The sequence below is a fragment of the Paramormyrops kingsleyae genome, chromosome 20, assembly GCF_048594095.1.
Source record: "Paramormyrops kingsleyae isolate MSU_618 chromosome 20, PKINGS_0.4, whole genome shotgun sequence".
NCBI lineage: Eukaryota > Metazoa > Chordata > Actinopteri > Osteoglossiformes > Mormyridae > Paramormyrops > Paramormyrops kingsleyae.
The window spans coordinates 20,593,876-20,610,661 of NC_132816.1; the positions used below are offsets into that span (position 1 = coordinate 20,593,876).

Genomic DNA, 16,786 nt, shown 5'->3' on the forward strand with positions numbered 1-16,786 from the left:
TTGAAATTAGTAAATTAATTAACAACAGGAGCACAGCATAAATTATTACGTCAAGTACTATGTTTACAAATGAAGAAGCCATTTAGTAGTCCATTCAAAATAAATACCTCATGAAGAATTTTGTGTTCTTGTACTGAATCTAATTTCAAGAAAAATGCCGAGCACATTAACTAAGTATTTTGCATTTTGTGGTATTTAAACGCGTTTTTTCCTTTATCACGAGTAGAGGGATGGCTTCTCCGCTAGTCTATTTACAGTCTAACCGAGGCACGATGGACTGACACCGTGGTATTGTTTGAGCGGGTGGCGCTTTCCTCGTTGCGCGAAACGGTCACGAAATTAATATTGAATTTTTTTATTTCACTGTATTTTATTTAACCGCTATATGTTTTACAAGAATAAAAGGCTGCTATCGAGATGTTGGTCACAGCGCAACGCCAAACACTGGGTTTCTATATGGAAGACGCCGTTTAACACTGTTCATCAAACTAGACTGGATTACATTTCAACACTACATGATTTCTGCTTTGTTTACGACGAGAAAACTCCACAGCCGATCTCGAAACACTGCTTTTTTACATGTTTTTTTTAAGCAGCAAGTTTGGTGGTTTCATTATTTTCGAACCATTTTGAAAGGGATTCATTTGAAAACGACAGTGACGCTGAACGACGGTAATGGCAGATTGAAACATTCAAGAGATGAGAAGATGGAAGTCCTATACCAACCCAGTATCACACACCTATTTTATGACTGTTTCCTTTTGAACCACCTTTTCATTTTGCATTTAATAATTAATTTTAATGTTATACTTTTATCTTTAATATTTATGGGAAAAAAATATTTTGTGTGCGGAAGGCCCGAGCACGTAGTAATTAGCCCTTGATGAATACGGCTATTCCGAGCTGAAATCCTGCTCCGTTTGCTCACAGAAACATCACGTATCAGTGGAAGAAGTTCTTTTAGAAGACACAAGACGGGCAGTGCTGCTTCGTTTCAACACATCTTGATTTTTTTTTTGTATTTGGGTCATTTGGTGTAGCTAAACCAGACACGTTTTCAGTGCCAGTCCAGTGCGCGACATAGTTTCACTATATCGTACGGCAGAAGACAGTCGTCTTCGTGATTTCGCGCGTTGTGACTGAGCTGTAGATACAGCAGAATGGACGTCCACGTTCAGCAAGCCGGCTGCTCACCGTTGTATGGAAATGCATGCATCGGGATGTGCTTCCTACACCAGAATGGTTTCAGTTTTATTGTCAAACAATCAGTCTTAAAGCTATACACTGCTTTTGACAGATCAAAGTGGGTGAGTGCAGAAACATACACGTGCACGCGGCTTTCAGAATTTAGTTTTAAGTTGTCCCACTAAACTCACAACATTATGACGCCTTCTATCGGTCTCACCTTGGCTGCCACAAATAATTGAATTTATTTAACCAATAGCATCAATGAGTCACTTTTCGGACTAGGTACAAAGAATTGAGTGCGCCAATACTTTCATATTTACTCAGGTGTATGCTTTTTAGGATTATGTACATTATTTTTCTTTTGTTTTATCTCGAATGATAGCTAGGGTGCTAATAGAATTAAGGCTTCGCTGTAATAAATGCCTGAAAATGTCTTTTTTGCAAAAATATTCCAGCACATAAATTGAGACAGTGATTTACGCAGCATAGGTTAATAATAAACGTGCAATGTTTAAATAACTTTGACTCATAACATCATTATATCTATGATGTGTGTGCGTATATATATATATATATATATATATATATATATACAAACATCATATACACAAATACATATAAATACATATAAAGGCCTACACACACACACAAACACTTTAGAGATGTGTGTAAGCTGCCAATCAGATTAAAAAAAAAAAAATACTCTTCAGTTAAAGTAAAATATTATCCACCAAAGATATGTCACAAACATAGGTACAAATATTACTAGTATGTGATATTTATTGGTTTAATATTTTTTAGAGTGAAATTTTTGTAAAATTGAATTTTTTTAAAGCATACCTATATTCTAATAATTGTATTTTAAAAGCGATATAAACAAAATTTTAATCCTGACTGTACTACTTAGTGAAAACACGGCCTATTTCACTCACGTTTTTATATTATGATATTTGAACAAGACGCGCCTCAGAAAACTGGAACTTTGGGGCAAGTGAAACTTCACTGCGACTATTTACAAAAATGAGGAATTACAATTTTAAATATATATATATATATATATATATATATACACATACATATATATATATAAATATATATATATATAAATATAAATCATATACACGTGTGATTATATACACACGCACACACACACGTATATATAATATATATACATACATAGTTAGCAGAACATAATTTCTTTTCCAGGTACATTCTTCACCACGGTTTTTGTACTTTGTACTAACTAGTCTTCAGTAAGCTTTAACAGGCCCATCATACAAACAATAAACGTGCATTTTAACCCAAAGCACAGGTTACAATACATTATCACCTTTTCCACGAAATGTAACATTTGAATGTCATTGTTTGTTCTGTTTAGCTTAAGTGCGTTTTTTTTAAGTAGGGATTCATTGTTCTACTCATCGACAGTTTCTGTGTTTCTATTCCAGAAAAAACATGGTCGGGAACCACTTTTTAGGCTGGGATCGCCAACGGTCCGCTGAATGCAAGACATAAGCGAAGTTCTGCGAAAGGATTATAGCATCTGGGTGGCGTTTGATGCGCTTCGTTCCCCCGCTGGATTTGGAATTATCCGTTTTCTGCATAATGGAAGGCCGGGATTTCGCTCCTCCGCCCCATCTCCTGTCTGACCGCGGCGCGCTGGTGCACCGCGCCGCTTCTCGGATTGCTCCTACCGGCCACGGCTCCGTACAGCATCCCGGTCATTTTCAGCCTGGAAAATACTATCCGTCCCCGATACCCATGGCTCCGCACTCAGGTTTGTCTAATTGCTCTTCGCGCTGTCTGTTTGCGAATTATGAAAAAAGCACGCCATTGCTGACTTCGGTTTTTGTAGACCATCGTCTTGTTTTGGTTTGAGTGAGTTAATGTTAGAGTCGAAACCCCCCACTCGTTACTTAAACGTAACCCTGCCGCTTCAGAGCCAAACAGTAATTTATTGGATAAGGAAATCGGTTAGACAGTTTGGCCATTTTGGAAATTAGCTATAGTGGTAGACTCCTTACATTTTATGTGTCAATATTATTAACTTTTATTGAACTGTTTACTGCTCTGTTTCTACGTTTGTCATAAAACGGGACTGGGCTTTTTAGAATCGTGAAGTAAAACACTAAGGGGAAGAAAATCAAACATAATTACAAATAAATCTTTGGTAATTTGTGGTAGAGATTTCTTATAACTGGTCTTTCATGATAAATAAATTACTGCCGATTTAGTTAAAGAAATTATAACTTCTGTAAAAGGCGTCTGCAATTTCTGTTAGACGAGTATGGTCACTACTAGCATTCTGTAATTATTTGAGGAATGCGTACTTAGGCTACCTTTTTTTTTTTGGGGGGGGGGGGGGGGGGGGTACGTTTTATTTTTAGGCGTACCATTCTCAATAGCATCTAATAGATTTAGTCCTTGGATAATTCCTGTTCGTGTTTTAGTTTTATGTTGCATTTACGGCCTGTTGTCCAGAGCAGTCGGCCTAAGGTCTGCGGGGGTAGTTCGGCGCGAGAGCGCCCGGGATTGGGTCAGTGGTTTACGCTAATAGAGGGTCTGCAATACCAGAAAATCCGGTTTCTATATTGAGCAGTGATGTGATGGGGTGCGAATGGTTTGACAGTGCGTGCATTAGGTTAACAAGTAGCCACGGCATCCAGTTTTAAGAACTCCAGAAGGAGGGGGCTGCGTGGGGTGGCGGTGTGTGTGTGTGTGTGTGTGGGGGGGGTATGCATGTTTTGCATATTGAAATATATGTAGCCCCTCGTGCCAGTGCGCATATGTGTGCAGAATCTATTAGGACCATAACCTCCTAAATTATAAGTAACGAGTCTCACGTGAGTGGCTTTGCGTCATATTGTCATCTTAGGGGAAATTCCTTCAAAGGATGTTAAATCGCTTTATTTGTGTGTATTGTTTAAAGGATACATGCAGTTGTTTTGTTCTAATAGAACTGGCATGATAATACGTTTTCTTATCTATTTTTTATTTATTAATTTTTCATGCTCATGGGGTGGAAACTGCACAAGGAGCAGGGACTGATATTTGGTCAACATTAATCATATTGAAAAATAACAAGGTAGTTAAAACAATTTAGAATTGACTTTAAATGTGTTTGTTTCATTGACGAGGCCATTGAACGTCAGATCAAACATGATAATTGTAAAGCATACAGAATACAGTAATCAAGACGAAGGTTTTTCTGTCAAACAGACTGTAATTATTTACATTGTACTTGCGCTGGGTTAATTCCGTCTCACCGGCCCGTATGTGGTCCAGGAGCAAGAGATGGGATATAGGTGAAGACGCCGAGCCTCGAAAGAGTCTCGGGATTTATTGGGTAATTTGCATAATATAAGGAAACAGTCAAAGACAACACGATAGAAATAATTGCAACGCTTAAAGAGGTTTCATTCAGATGTCTGGCAAATGTATTTAGGCTGCCGTTTTTCCAGTGTGCACGGACCATCACCCCTTTTAAATTCATTTTGAGGCGAACGTTTGCGTGAAAAACAACGCCGGTGAAGCATTCTGAATATGACATTAGCCATGCCGTCAGTTCTGGAATTAATGAAAACGATAACAAGAATGCACTCCAGTTTGCGGTAATATATATCATTTGAGGAAGAAAGCCCACAATTTTATTATTTTGTTGTTCTCGGTAGTTGAAGTCTAATATTCGGTAAATGGCATTGGTTGCCCTTAATAATAATATAGCTGAATAAACACAATATCTTCTATTGTAACACAACCTGTATATCACGCTTTAAATGAAATGGCAATATATTTGCATGTATCACATTCGTGATATATTTCTGCGACCTTGATTTTAAAGGTAGTTTTAGAAAATGGGTCTTTAAAACTGTGTGGACATCTGCGAGTTAACGACTCTGCCTGGAATGACGGGGCAGTTTTCCCGCATTGTTGTCTGGTACTCAGGTGCTCTCAGCGCTGTTTGCTGTCAGAGATTGTGCCGAAACAATGCTTATGGTTAACACACGCAGCCAAACTGTAAATATTGTTCTTCGTGTGTTGTGTAAACCAGTATACGGAACATATGTCACTGCTATTTTAGAAATCCACTTTCTGCTGGTGCATCGGTATTACCTCTGTATCTGGCTTTCAAACGCTGAATAAAATAAGCTCGCGGGTGCTACTTCTACAAAATATGTCTACAGTGCTCTTTTCCCTGCTCCTTGTTCATTTGGCGTATGTAACCCTCCCCCAATCCCCGATGTCCGGATATTCCCATTCTTCTAAAATGAAGGTGAATTCTGTTCTTGAGCCATCAGGGGTCGCCCCCCTCCCCTCAACCCAGAAATTGACACACACTATTCTTTTTAGCCTTTCAGAGATATATTTAGTCACCCCACCCCCACCCAGAACTTTATCTCCTGCCAATCCGTGTAATATGTATTTATTGACTGTTGCAGTCCGCACGGTCTGAGGCAAGCGGTGTCTTTTTGCCCAAATCCGCAATCTACACGTCTGTCTTCGTCGTGGCTGGTATTACAGCATAATCTGTATTTGTCTGCGTCAAATGACAGTAAAATAAATACAAGAAAGTTTAAAATAAAGAAGGACAAGTCCACAAATAGATATCTCGAAGTTCTCGATGAGCTAAAGAGCAAAGAAGAATTATACATGTAAATGTCATTTTATGCTCGAATTCTTATATTGATTTTCCCCAATTATTAATCAGAATGATCTCAGCTGAAATACATTATATTTGTAGCGCATTTCAGCATCAGGGTGATTCATTGATTTTGTGGTGTCGTCGAACCGCAATGCTCGAATCCGATAGGCTCATCTGACGGGGCGCCGAGGGGAGCCGGACGGCGGAGGCAGCCGTGTCATCCTCCTGCTTTGCCTTTTGCAGATGTTCGTAGAGTCGGCCTCAAGACTAAAGTCTACGAGCCGTAATATAGGGGTGAGTGCGGAGCAGACCACCGGTAACAAACGGCCGCACAAGTTACTTTTCTACGTCCGTGCCTGGCAAAGCTGTGCAGCGTCCTTTCTGCACGTGAAAACGTTTTTTTTTTTGTTTTTACTGCATTTTTATTACGGACGGGGGTAGGTTAACCCACGCCACTGAAAAGCGTGTGAATCCAGTGCACTTAGTGAACTTTTTTAGAAGTCTGCTTGTTGCCTGGTGGAATAATGGCTGAATCATCCAAGTTAGACTCTTCTCCCTCCTCCGGAGGACTGAGACAGGCTGGCAGGATGAATACTTTAAAAGATCCTGAATATTTCAAAACCGACGTGGAACGTGCTCCTTCCACGCGTCTCTCCCGCGGTTCCTTAAAGGTGCTTTGAAAAGAAGCGGCCTTTCGCATCGCGCGCATCTCCGTGAACCGAAGGCGCTTGTTGCAGCAGCACTCTGGCCTGGCCGCTCATCCCACATTCCTAACACGCTGTTACTAAACATTGCATCTTTCTCTGTATGAACGTTAACCCCCCTCCCAGTTTCCCAGACTGGTTATTTCTGTAGCCCCTTGGCTTTATTCTGTAGCAATCATGTTTCTCGAAAAGTAACAGGCTGGTGTACGGGGCGCCAGTTGGCCGCTCTCTCTGCCGGGCTCACAGCCTGATGTATCCGTGCCTGCGCCGCCCTGCACGAGATCCTCAGCTGTCTAGCGAAACTTGCTTGACGCTGCGCAGTTGTTGAGTTGCTCCGGTAATATCTTGTAGTTGAGCTCAATTGGCTTTAGCCCCGGGCCGAATGGCTTTGATCGAGGTTGTAGAAAACACTTCTCTATTCGTCTTTCTTTCTTTCTTTTTTTTCCACCGGGAGACTTGTTAGTCGTGTCTGCGCGTGAATGCGAAGGTGAGGGAACACCGTATAGTTCGCCACAGCAGACTGACTTCTGCATTCACCCCCCCTCCCCCTCCCCCTCCCCCGACACACACACAAGTTTGTAATTATATCTTTGTGAGGACTCTCCATTCATTACTATGGGACTACACAGCTCTAACCTTAACCATAAGTAACCAAACAAAACACGAGATTTCGGCATTTTTAGTTTTTGATTGCCTTCTCATATTTGTGGGGACCAGAAAAATGGTCCCCACAATGTCAAAATAACAGGCTTTAACACAATGTGGGGGCAATTTGTCCCCACAATGTAATATAAACTTAATCCACACACACACACTTGCAAGAATTCTTTATAAATAAACACTGTAAAAAGCGGAATGCTCTTTAACGGTGTTTGGTTATTTGATTTAAACACCAAGCAGCTGATGGCAGGCTCCCGTAGATAAGAGCGATGCCTTTTGCCTTTCTGGGATTCTTGCTGGGGATGGCTGCCAATGTATGAGACTTTCCACCTGGCTGGTAATCCGGACCAATTATGGGCTCCTGATAGCGCGAGGTGGGCGCGTCACTGGCGGCGGAGGGTCGATACGGCACGCCGGGTGGGGTGGGGGAGCCTCTGCTTGCCGTCTTGGACCTAAACGTAACTCGGGCCGTGGCGTCTTTAGCATGAGCCCCTTGAAGCACCGAGGAAGAAGAGAAGCCGGGATCAAGAGCAAACGTCACTTGTATCATCTATTGGCGGCTTTCCGCTCCTTAGCTGCTCCTATTGCAGATAGCCTAATACTACATGAATACAGTGGCAGAAAAAGGCTGCCAGCGCCTCCCTCACGCCCTCCGTGCTCCTGCCCGGACATGCCGGCCACGGGCCCGCCGTAACTTGACGCCGTGCAGAGACTGTAAGCATGCGCGGTGCTTTAATATACGCGAGGCTTAAACGATTAAACGTCGCGGAAATACACTGTGGATGGGGGCGGCCATGGTGGATTCCTTGGTGCAGATGTTAAAGACAGCTTTCTGACCCGTGTCAGGATATGAAGCCCCTCGTAAAAGCCAAGCATCTTATTTTGCGTGATGTGTAACGTGTCAGGTCTTTTCAGTCCTGCCAACTCAGACGCGTCAGAGATTTTGACTTTATTACTTGCCACGTTTTTGTTTATTAGTGCGTAATCCGAAATAAAACACGCGTTGTTTCGTTTAGGACTTATTGTGGCGTACCAGAATATTTCAGCGTGCTTGCTTCTGAATTAAAAGCTTAGTTAAAATTTTGGTTTTGGGAAAAAAAAGTTGGGCTGACTCGTAATGCGCTGGCAGTCGAAAACGTCTTGCAACTCTATTTCAAAACGGCCCCAAAAATGGAATATATCAATAACAAAAAAACCAGTATGAAAATTAAATTATTCCAGCTGTAAGATGTGGGAGGTTTGTCGTAATTCGGTTAACGTTGAGAGGAAGCGGGAGTCCTGTCCGCCACAGCCGCTGGATGCCGCGGGTTAACCGGAGCTTAACTGAGCCTGTGCTAATGCTCCGATATCTGAAGCCCCTTGATTGTTTCGCTTAAATAGCAAGCTATATATGCTGGTAAAGTGAAAGCAAAAAGACAATATATACTTTACCCTTACTTTAGAAACCTGCTTAAGACGTGACTTGAATGGGCACTCATGCCCCGGGAGGGGGAGGCTGTAAGGCTTTTCTGGAGTCTGCAGAGCAGCGACCGCCAGCATGAAGCCCCCGATTAGTCTGCGGCGGCTTGCAGTCCGGCACCCTGATCCAAGGGTGACACCCCGAGCCACTGATTCAGTGTTTTTTTAAATTCTTGGGCTCAGCGGAAAACAGCGCGACCGCAGCGGAGCGACGCAGCGTAGCTCATTCAAGGGAGGCCGCTGTGCCGGTAATTGGTGAATTTTAAAATAGGGCTTTTGTTTCTGGAGGTTCCCTAGAGGGGTCAGACAGGACTTGACTCTCAAAATGCCCATGTGTGCATGCGGGGGGGGCTGTCTCCAGTGTCTCCACGCCAGTTTCTCCTGCCGCTCTTCTTAATAACTTTAACATTACGAGTGGCTGCTCTTCCCCGATTCCCAGACTGGCGGCTGTAAGCGTCTCCTCTCTCGATTCCCGCCCCTGGGTGTACCTGAGTGAGACCCCGCCCCCACTTACAGAGCTGCTACCTGCGGAAGCAAACATCTGTTTATTTAAGGAAGAATAGAGAAGGTTTTGTAAGGGTGGGAGGTGTTCCCGGCAGGCCCTCTGCTTATGGGATGGTCGCTAACCTCAGTATCTGTCTCACACGCTATGGAAACCTGTCGCTTTCAGTAGCCTTCAGGGTAGACGGCAGAGCTTATGTCTGCGGGATGCTTTTGGGGCGAGCGGTAGGGGAACGATCTGAATCGAAATGCAGTGGGGTGGGGGGAGGTTCCTTTTTCATGTGGCTGAAGAGAGTTGAGGAGGTTTGGCATGGGGGGGGGTGTCACTTTTACAGAGTGCATGCCCTCGCGGTGCGGAATGTTCTGGCAGTGAGGGCACAGGTGGGTGTGGGTGTGTTTGACAGAAGAGGTCGGGGGCAGATGTAGGCTGTAAACAGGCCCCCCCACGGTCAGAGGCGTCTCCACATGGGGGCTGGCTGCCCCCCCACCCCCCCACTCGGCTTGCTGCCAGCCCCCTAAATCAGGAACAATTTTAGGATTTGGCTAAGAAAATAAAAGCTGAGGGAGTTCACTTTGAAGTCAGGGAAAGGGGAGAAAAATGGCGTTTTAAACAGGGGGGGTGGGGGGGCCAGCACACGCGCATGTGTGTGTGTCTGTGTGTGTGTGTGTCTGTGTATGTGTGTGTGTGTAGGGACCAAATGTCTTTACAATCTGATAAAAAAAACCTATTTTGACATTGTGAGGACCCACTTTTTCGGTCCCCACAAGGGGAAATTCAGTTTTATAAAAATCTGCGGCTGCAATCAAAAAACAAAAAGTGCATTCTGTTTGGTCACTTATGGTTAAGGTTAGGGCTGGGTGGGCTTAAGGGTGTCATTGCTGGGATTAGGGTTATGCCCATAGAAATGAATGGATGGTCCCAACAAAGATGTGAATACAAACGTGTGTGTGTCTGTCTGTCTGTGCTGTGCCTGCAGCTCTCCTCTGACATCATCATCCACACATGTCAGGTCTGGCCAATCGACACCTTGCTCTCCTCTGACATCATCATCCACACACGTCAGGTCTGGCCAATCGACACCTTGCTCTCCTCTGACATCACCATCCGCACACGTCAGGTCTGGCCAATCGACACCTTGGTGACATGGACACTGAGGCGTCATCCTGGCAGCCCCATCTACCCCATCTGTCCCCGCATTTGCATCCATGCTTTCTTTTGGGGGTGGGATGGTGGTTTTTCCCCCATTGTTCTCCCTTCCCCCTTACAGCTACAGGCTGGGATTTGAGGGTGGGAATCGCTTCTGTACCCTTGACTGAGGTTCTGACCCTGAGACGTTTCAGTAGAACTGTAACAATGAGTTATGTACCTTCTGAAGATAAAAACTGGTGGAAGAGTAAAGAGTGAAGACCCTGTCCTGTGACTTTCAGGGGCTGTACAGTCATGGACCACAGTTGGCGTGAGTGGGGATGGATTTGTATTTTGTGACCTTTCTGTGGGTTCCCAACCAATTGCTGAATCGATCAATAAAGTTCGGAAGACCCCTTCATTTTCTGGGTTTTCATGCTCAGTGCGTGTCTGTACGTGAAAGGGGGTGGACTGAGGGGACACGAGCCCGCCCCGTGTCACAGTTTTTCCCAGGCCATCCTCTTTGTGGCTCTGCACCCGCGTGTGTTTGCGTCTTTCAAGTCAGAGCTGAAAGACCGTCAACGGCGAGCCGGAAAATGCGACTGACTCGCGGCTCTATCTTGAATGCATTGCTGCGCGCGTAACGGGAAATGATGGGACCCCGAGCACGTCGGCTTTGTCTGCTGCGAAGGGCCCTTTGTCTCGCGCGAGCGGCAGAGGTGTATCCCGCCGTGTCTGCGGAGAGAGCGGCATGTTGGGGAAGCCCCCGGTGCCGGCCTTTGCCCCCCGCGCTTGGCTGTGGGGTGCTGCTGCTGGGATCCCGGCCCCCCCGTGGGAGTCGAGCTCCTCCCCACCCCCTGAACCCCCCCCCCTCCCCCCAGCTCGTCCACTGGGGACTGAAGTGTAAGGACACCCCCGCACCAATCCCTGCTGACTACTGAGAGATTCCCTCAGAAAGCTCTGCCCCCTCTCCCCCCCACAGGGAAAACCTCTGCTTTCTCCTCGCCAACCCCCCCCCCCCCAGGTCTCTCATGCCTCTCCCATCTTTTTTGCATTTATACTTTGTATAATTATCCAGAAACAAAACAAACGTGTTGCAGAAAGCAGCCGGTGATGCCGACCAAACCCAAAGGGGATAAACTGCTCACAACATACGAACCCCCCCCCCACACACACATCGATGGCCGCATTGCGTGATGGGAAGACGCCATGTCCCCCACGCGGCCAATGGGAGCGGCCGGCCGGGCTCATTCCCGTGCCTTGGAGAATGCTGCCGATTGGCTGGAGGCTCCGTGTTTTAATGAGACCCTGGGGGCTCTGTGAGTAGCTGTTGGGGACCCCCCCGTTTGGGGTGACACGTCCCGGCAGTGCGTGCCCCCCTCCCCTTCTTCCCAGGTGGCTGGTTTTTCTCCTGGCTTTTTGTCAGTCGAAACTTTCCGCGAGCTAATGGCTCTCTCTGTCTTTACGTTTGTTTTATTTTGTCCCCTGAATGGCCTGTTTGTTTTGCCACCCCAGGAAGTGCCTCACCACCCCCAGCCTGGCTCTGCTCCCTCCCTCTCCCTTCCTTTTCCTTTCCGTTCGTTATCTCTCTCACTCCCTCTCTTTGCCCGTCCTTTACCCCGCCCCCCGCATTCGTGAATCCTGGTTCCAGGGTTACACGTCCCCCGACCCGGCTGTTGCCGTGGGAGATGGAGCGGCAGACGGGCCATGTGGGGCACTGACCTGACAGGCTGGGCCGCGGCGGTTTGTTTGCGTCCCATTTTAGACGGGGCTCTATTTCAGATCCCAGCTGGGCCATTTTTATACTCCAACGGGGAGGATGGGAGGGTAAGCGAGGTGGGGGGGCACGTGAGACGAGCATAATGAGCGGCTGATGCGGGCAGATCACACGCGCGATGCACACGGACACCCGGAAGGTGCGTATGGTTAGGCCTCCAGCCGGCGGCACGGCACACGTGTGTATGCGTGTGTCAGTGTGCGTGTGTGTGTGTGTCTGTGTCAGTGTGTGTGTGTGTGTCTGTGTCAGTGTGCGCGTGTCAGTGTGCGTGTGTGTGTGTCTGTGTCAGTGTGTGTCTGTGTCAGTGTGCGCGTGTGTCAGTCTGTGTGTGTGTCAGTGTGTGTGTGTGTCAGTGTGTGTGTGTGTCAGTGTGTGTTTGTGTCAGTGTGTGTCAGTGTGTGCGTGTGTCAGTGTGCGCGTGTGTCAGTGTGCGTGTGTGTGTGTCTGTGTCAGTGTGCGCGTGTGTCAGTCTGTGTGTGTGTCAGTGTGTGTGTGTGTCAGTGTGTGTCAGTCTGTGTGTGTGTCAGTGTGCGTGTGTGTCAGTGTGCGTGTGTGTCAGTCTGTGTGTGTCAGTGTCAGTGTGCGTGTGTGTCAGTCTGTGTCAGCGTGTGCGTGCATCAGTGTCAGTGTGTGTCAGTGTGTGTGTGTGTCAGTGTGTGTCAGTCTGTGTGTGTGTCAGTGTCAGTGTGTGTTTGTGTCAGTGTGTGTGTGTGTGTCAGTGTGTGTTTGTGTCAGTCTGTGTCAGCGTGTGCGTGCATCAGTGTCAGTGTGTGTGTCAGTCTGTGTGTGTTTGTGTCAGTGTGTGCGTGTGTCAGTGTGTGTTTGTGTCAGTGTGTGTGTGTGTCAGTGTGTGTCAGTGTGTGTTTGTGTCAGTGTGTGCGTGTGTCAGTGTGTGTTTGTGTCAGTGTGTGTGTGCCTGTTTTCCTAACCTTGTGGTGACATTTTTGGGGAAAGTGTCTCCCCACAGACAGTAAAGCCTTAGATAGACCTCGTGGGCACGTCCACACAAGGGGAAAAGGCTGGTATTTTAAATCCAGTCAGCTTCTTCAAAAAATAACATTTCCAGGGTGGAGTCGGGACTCAGGCATTACATTAAAGTGAGAGAGAGAGTCCCCACAGGGGTAGATAATCAAGCACGACCGCGTGTGTGTGTGTGTATGGGTGTGTGTGTGTGTGTGTGTGCGCGCGTTTGGCTGTATGTATGTATGGGTTCTCCTCCTCGTCAACTCGTAATTAAAACCTCTGCCAGTTCATTGCTAAAACGTGTGACGGGTTATTATGGTTATTAATTTAATGGGTAACGTTTAAAGGAAAGGGTGCCGATGGGGGGGGGGGGGCGACTGGCGCTGAGTGAGATCAAATGTCCCGAGTTTATCTGCATGGGACGGCCCATTTGGGGGTACACACACACACACACACACATATATAGGGTATACATATCCTTATGGGGACTGCTCATTCATTTCAATGGGAAAAATGCTAATGCTAACTATGACAACCCTAACCCCTACCCTGCCCTAACCATAACCATAATTAACCTAACAAAATAGTTTTTTCATAGCAGTCACAGATTTTAATAAAATAGAGTTTTCCCTTATGGGGACCAGGAAACCGGTCCCCGTAAGGGAAAAAAAAACGGATATTCATCACGTTATGGGGACATTATGTCCCCATAAGGATAGGTAAACCCACTCACACATACACACACGTGCATGCACACACACACACACACACACACACACACACACACATCCTGGACCGTGGCCAGGATGTGTAAAATGCCGAGCTCATAAGTGTGAGCCTTTTTAGGTGTGCCCTGTAATGGATCGTGGTTATTGGAGTTGCAGAAAACATAGTGAGGACTTGACCTCGGTACCCTCAGTGGTAGGTACGGGCATGCTCACACCCAGCCTCGCACGCAAGAGAAAACTGCTGAAACTATGCTGAAGGTAATCCCTCACTGGTGGAATGCCATGATTATTGGGGGGGGGGGGGTCCCTCCATATTTACATGACTGCAGGGCAGGGGAGGGGTTATGTTTTTCAAGCTGCTGTAGATTTTTGACATTGGAGAGATACCAGTGTGACACCTTCCGGGCTTGGGTCACCTCACACAGCGGAAAGTCTTCGTTGTGTTCATGTCTGTTGGCCGATAAACCACGGGTGGGGGGGGGGGGATTAATGAGAAAGGGAGTACTGATTAACAAGGAAGGCAGCCTGATTGAGGCAGAGGAGTGACAGGAAGTGATGCACTAACACCCGCCGGATGTCTGCCTGCCTAAACCCCCCACTGCCCTGTGTCTTGATTGCAAGATTGTAATTAAAAAACTAAAAATGCCATGTCTCGTATTTTGTTTGGTTAAGTTTGTCATGTTGGGATTAGAGTTTTCCGCAAAGAAATGAATGGAGTGTTCTCACACAGATATACAGTGGCACCTTCGAACAGAAAATTCATTCATTAATTCGTTCCAGAAGACTGGTCGAGTTGTGATTTGATCGAGTTCCGATTCGAATTTCCCTGTAAGAAGTAATGTAAACTAATTGAATCCGTTCCAGACCCCCAAATGATTGCCTATTTAAACTTATCTACTGTACCTAACTAATGATAAAAAAAACAGTATCAATCAATATAAAACTAATACACACATGAAACATCACACATACAAAAGCAATAAACATTAAATAAATGATAATCCCAAACTCCGGAGAGAGAGCAGACACACATGCAACACCTTCAAGTCTCGCTGTAATTTTCTTTTTAAGTTCTGAAGTTATTCTCACTACCGTCCTCTTTGGTTTGCTGCTATCACTGCTCACTTTCTTAGAGGCCGTGATTACTGTATCACTAAATGCACTGTAGATGAAGGACCAGGAACACAGCTTTCTCACGTCAGACTCAGTCGAGAGGCACCGCGAGACTGAGGGCGATTCATAGGGTTCAGCATCCCAGCAGGTCCGTTTGCTTTCGTTTCAGCCCATCAGAGACGCGTCTCGATCCGTACAGGTTATAGCAGCTCTGTTTTGTTTTGTCGGCTCCTCGTTTTCTCAGCTGACCTGTTCGAGGCCCAAGTAAAAAAAAAAAAATTTCAACAGACTCTATTCAACGTTAGAGTTGGTTAAGAGGCATTCAGGTTCCACGGTTCCACTGTAATTACAAACCTGTGTGTGTGTGTGTGTGTGTGTGGGGGGGGGGGGGGGTCAGGGCAGTATTATAGGGGGACACACACTTAATGAAGCGTGAGCCCAAAACAGCCACCCTGTACTCAGTTTCCGTGTGGTCACCGTGTTGGGGCCCCGCATTGCTGCTGTCCCTGACTCTTTGGGGCTTGACACTGCTTGTCTTTGCTAGAGGGATGTTGGGTCAGAGCCCAGCTGGTCCTGTGTCCTCCTTCCCCATCTGAAGTTGTATTTCACATCCAGAATTCTATTTCTCCGAGTAAGAATTGTATTGTTCCTAGTCATAATGAAAATTAGAATTATCCAAAAGTTTACTCTTACTAGTAAAAACTGTATTTGTATAATGTAGACTCTCCTAGTAAAACTTCTTTGTAAAATGTCTTCAATTCTCTAACATATGTAAGTGGCTGTTTTAACATTAAATAAATAGGTGGGGTAGTAATTTTAGATATCTGTACTGAAATTCTTACTAGTACAAACTGGCATTTCAGGTATCTCATTCAGTTATTACCAGTACAAATGAGCATTTGAGACATTCTTACTAGTAGGAATGACATCACGTTTGTCATTCATCTGTATTGAGGTTTTCATTTGAGATATTAGATATCGCAGATGTGAATTCTAGATATATGAAATTGCATTATGACTAGTAACAATTCTATTGTTAGATGTCTGCAATTGAATTTTTACTAGTCGCAGTGTCTATTTTAGATATCCAAAATGCAAAAAGGTTTAAGATAACTGTTATGCAGTTATGCATATCACTCTTGGCAGATATCCACAATTCATTTGTAGATATCTGCAATTGTGTTTCAACTAGTAATACTTTGAGGTGTACATATCCACAATTGAATTCTTACTAGTACAACTGGGCATTTGAGATATCGGAAATTGAGTTCTTACTAGTAGTAATGTAATTTTAGATATCTATAATTACCTAACAAATGTCTCAAACCATTTTGCATTTAAAATAGACATTCTGAGTATAATAATTCTATAGCAGAGATCTAAAAAGAGAATTGTTACTAGTATGAATGTAATTTCCTGCCCCCCACCCGCGCCCCCCCGACTACGGCGAGCACAGTGAACGTTACAGACTCGACTTGCGGTTGACCTCTCTGACCCTGTGACCGTGGCGACAGGAGTTAACCGTTAAGCTCTGGTGTTAAGGAAGCGAGGTGTGGTTTGTGGGTGTGAGCCTGGGGGGCTTCCGTGTGTGTGTGTGTGTCTGTGTGTTTGTCTGTCTGTCTGTGTGTGTGTGTTTATGTGTTTCTGTCTCTGTGTGTGTGTCTGTGTGTTTCTGTCCGTCTGTCTGTGTGTGTGTGTTTATGTGTTTCTGTCTCTGTGTGTGTGTGTCTGTGTGTTTGTCTGTCTGTCTGTGTGTGTGTGTTTATGTGTTTCTGTCTGTCTGTGTGTGTGTGTGTGTGTCTGTGTGTTTGTCTGTCTGTCTGTGTGTGCGTGTTTATGTGTTTCTGTCTGTGTGTGTGTGTGTCTGTGTGTTTGTCTGTCTGTCTGTGTGTGTGTGTGTGTCTGTGTGTTTGTCTGTCTGTCTGT

The 16,786-nt window shown here is 45.5% G+C and overlaps 1 protein-coding gene across 5 annotated transcripts in view; it reads left to right on the top strand.

Moving 5' to 3' along the window:
- The window catches only part of bahcc1b (BAH domain and coiled-coil containing 1b), an 86,180-nt gene that overhangs the window by 12,078 nt on the left and 57,316 nt on the right, over positions 1-16,786 (top strand). For 4 of the 5 annotated variants that reach the window (XM_072703929.1, XM_023820569.2, XM_023820566.2 and 1 more), the window contains exon 2: positions 2,637-2,965. In XM_072703929.1, coding sequence (XP_072560030.1) covers positions 2,746-2,965 — 220 coding nt within the window. In that variant the 5' untranslated portion in view covers positions 2,637-2,745. Of the gene's footprint in view, positions 1-2,595; positions 2,966-16,786 lie in introns of those variants that run through there. The other variant, XM_023820568.2, reaches the window with a different exon arrangement.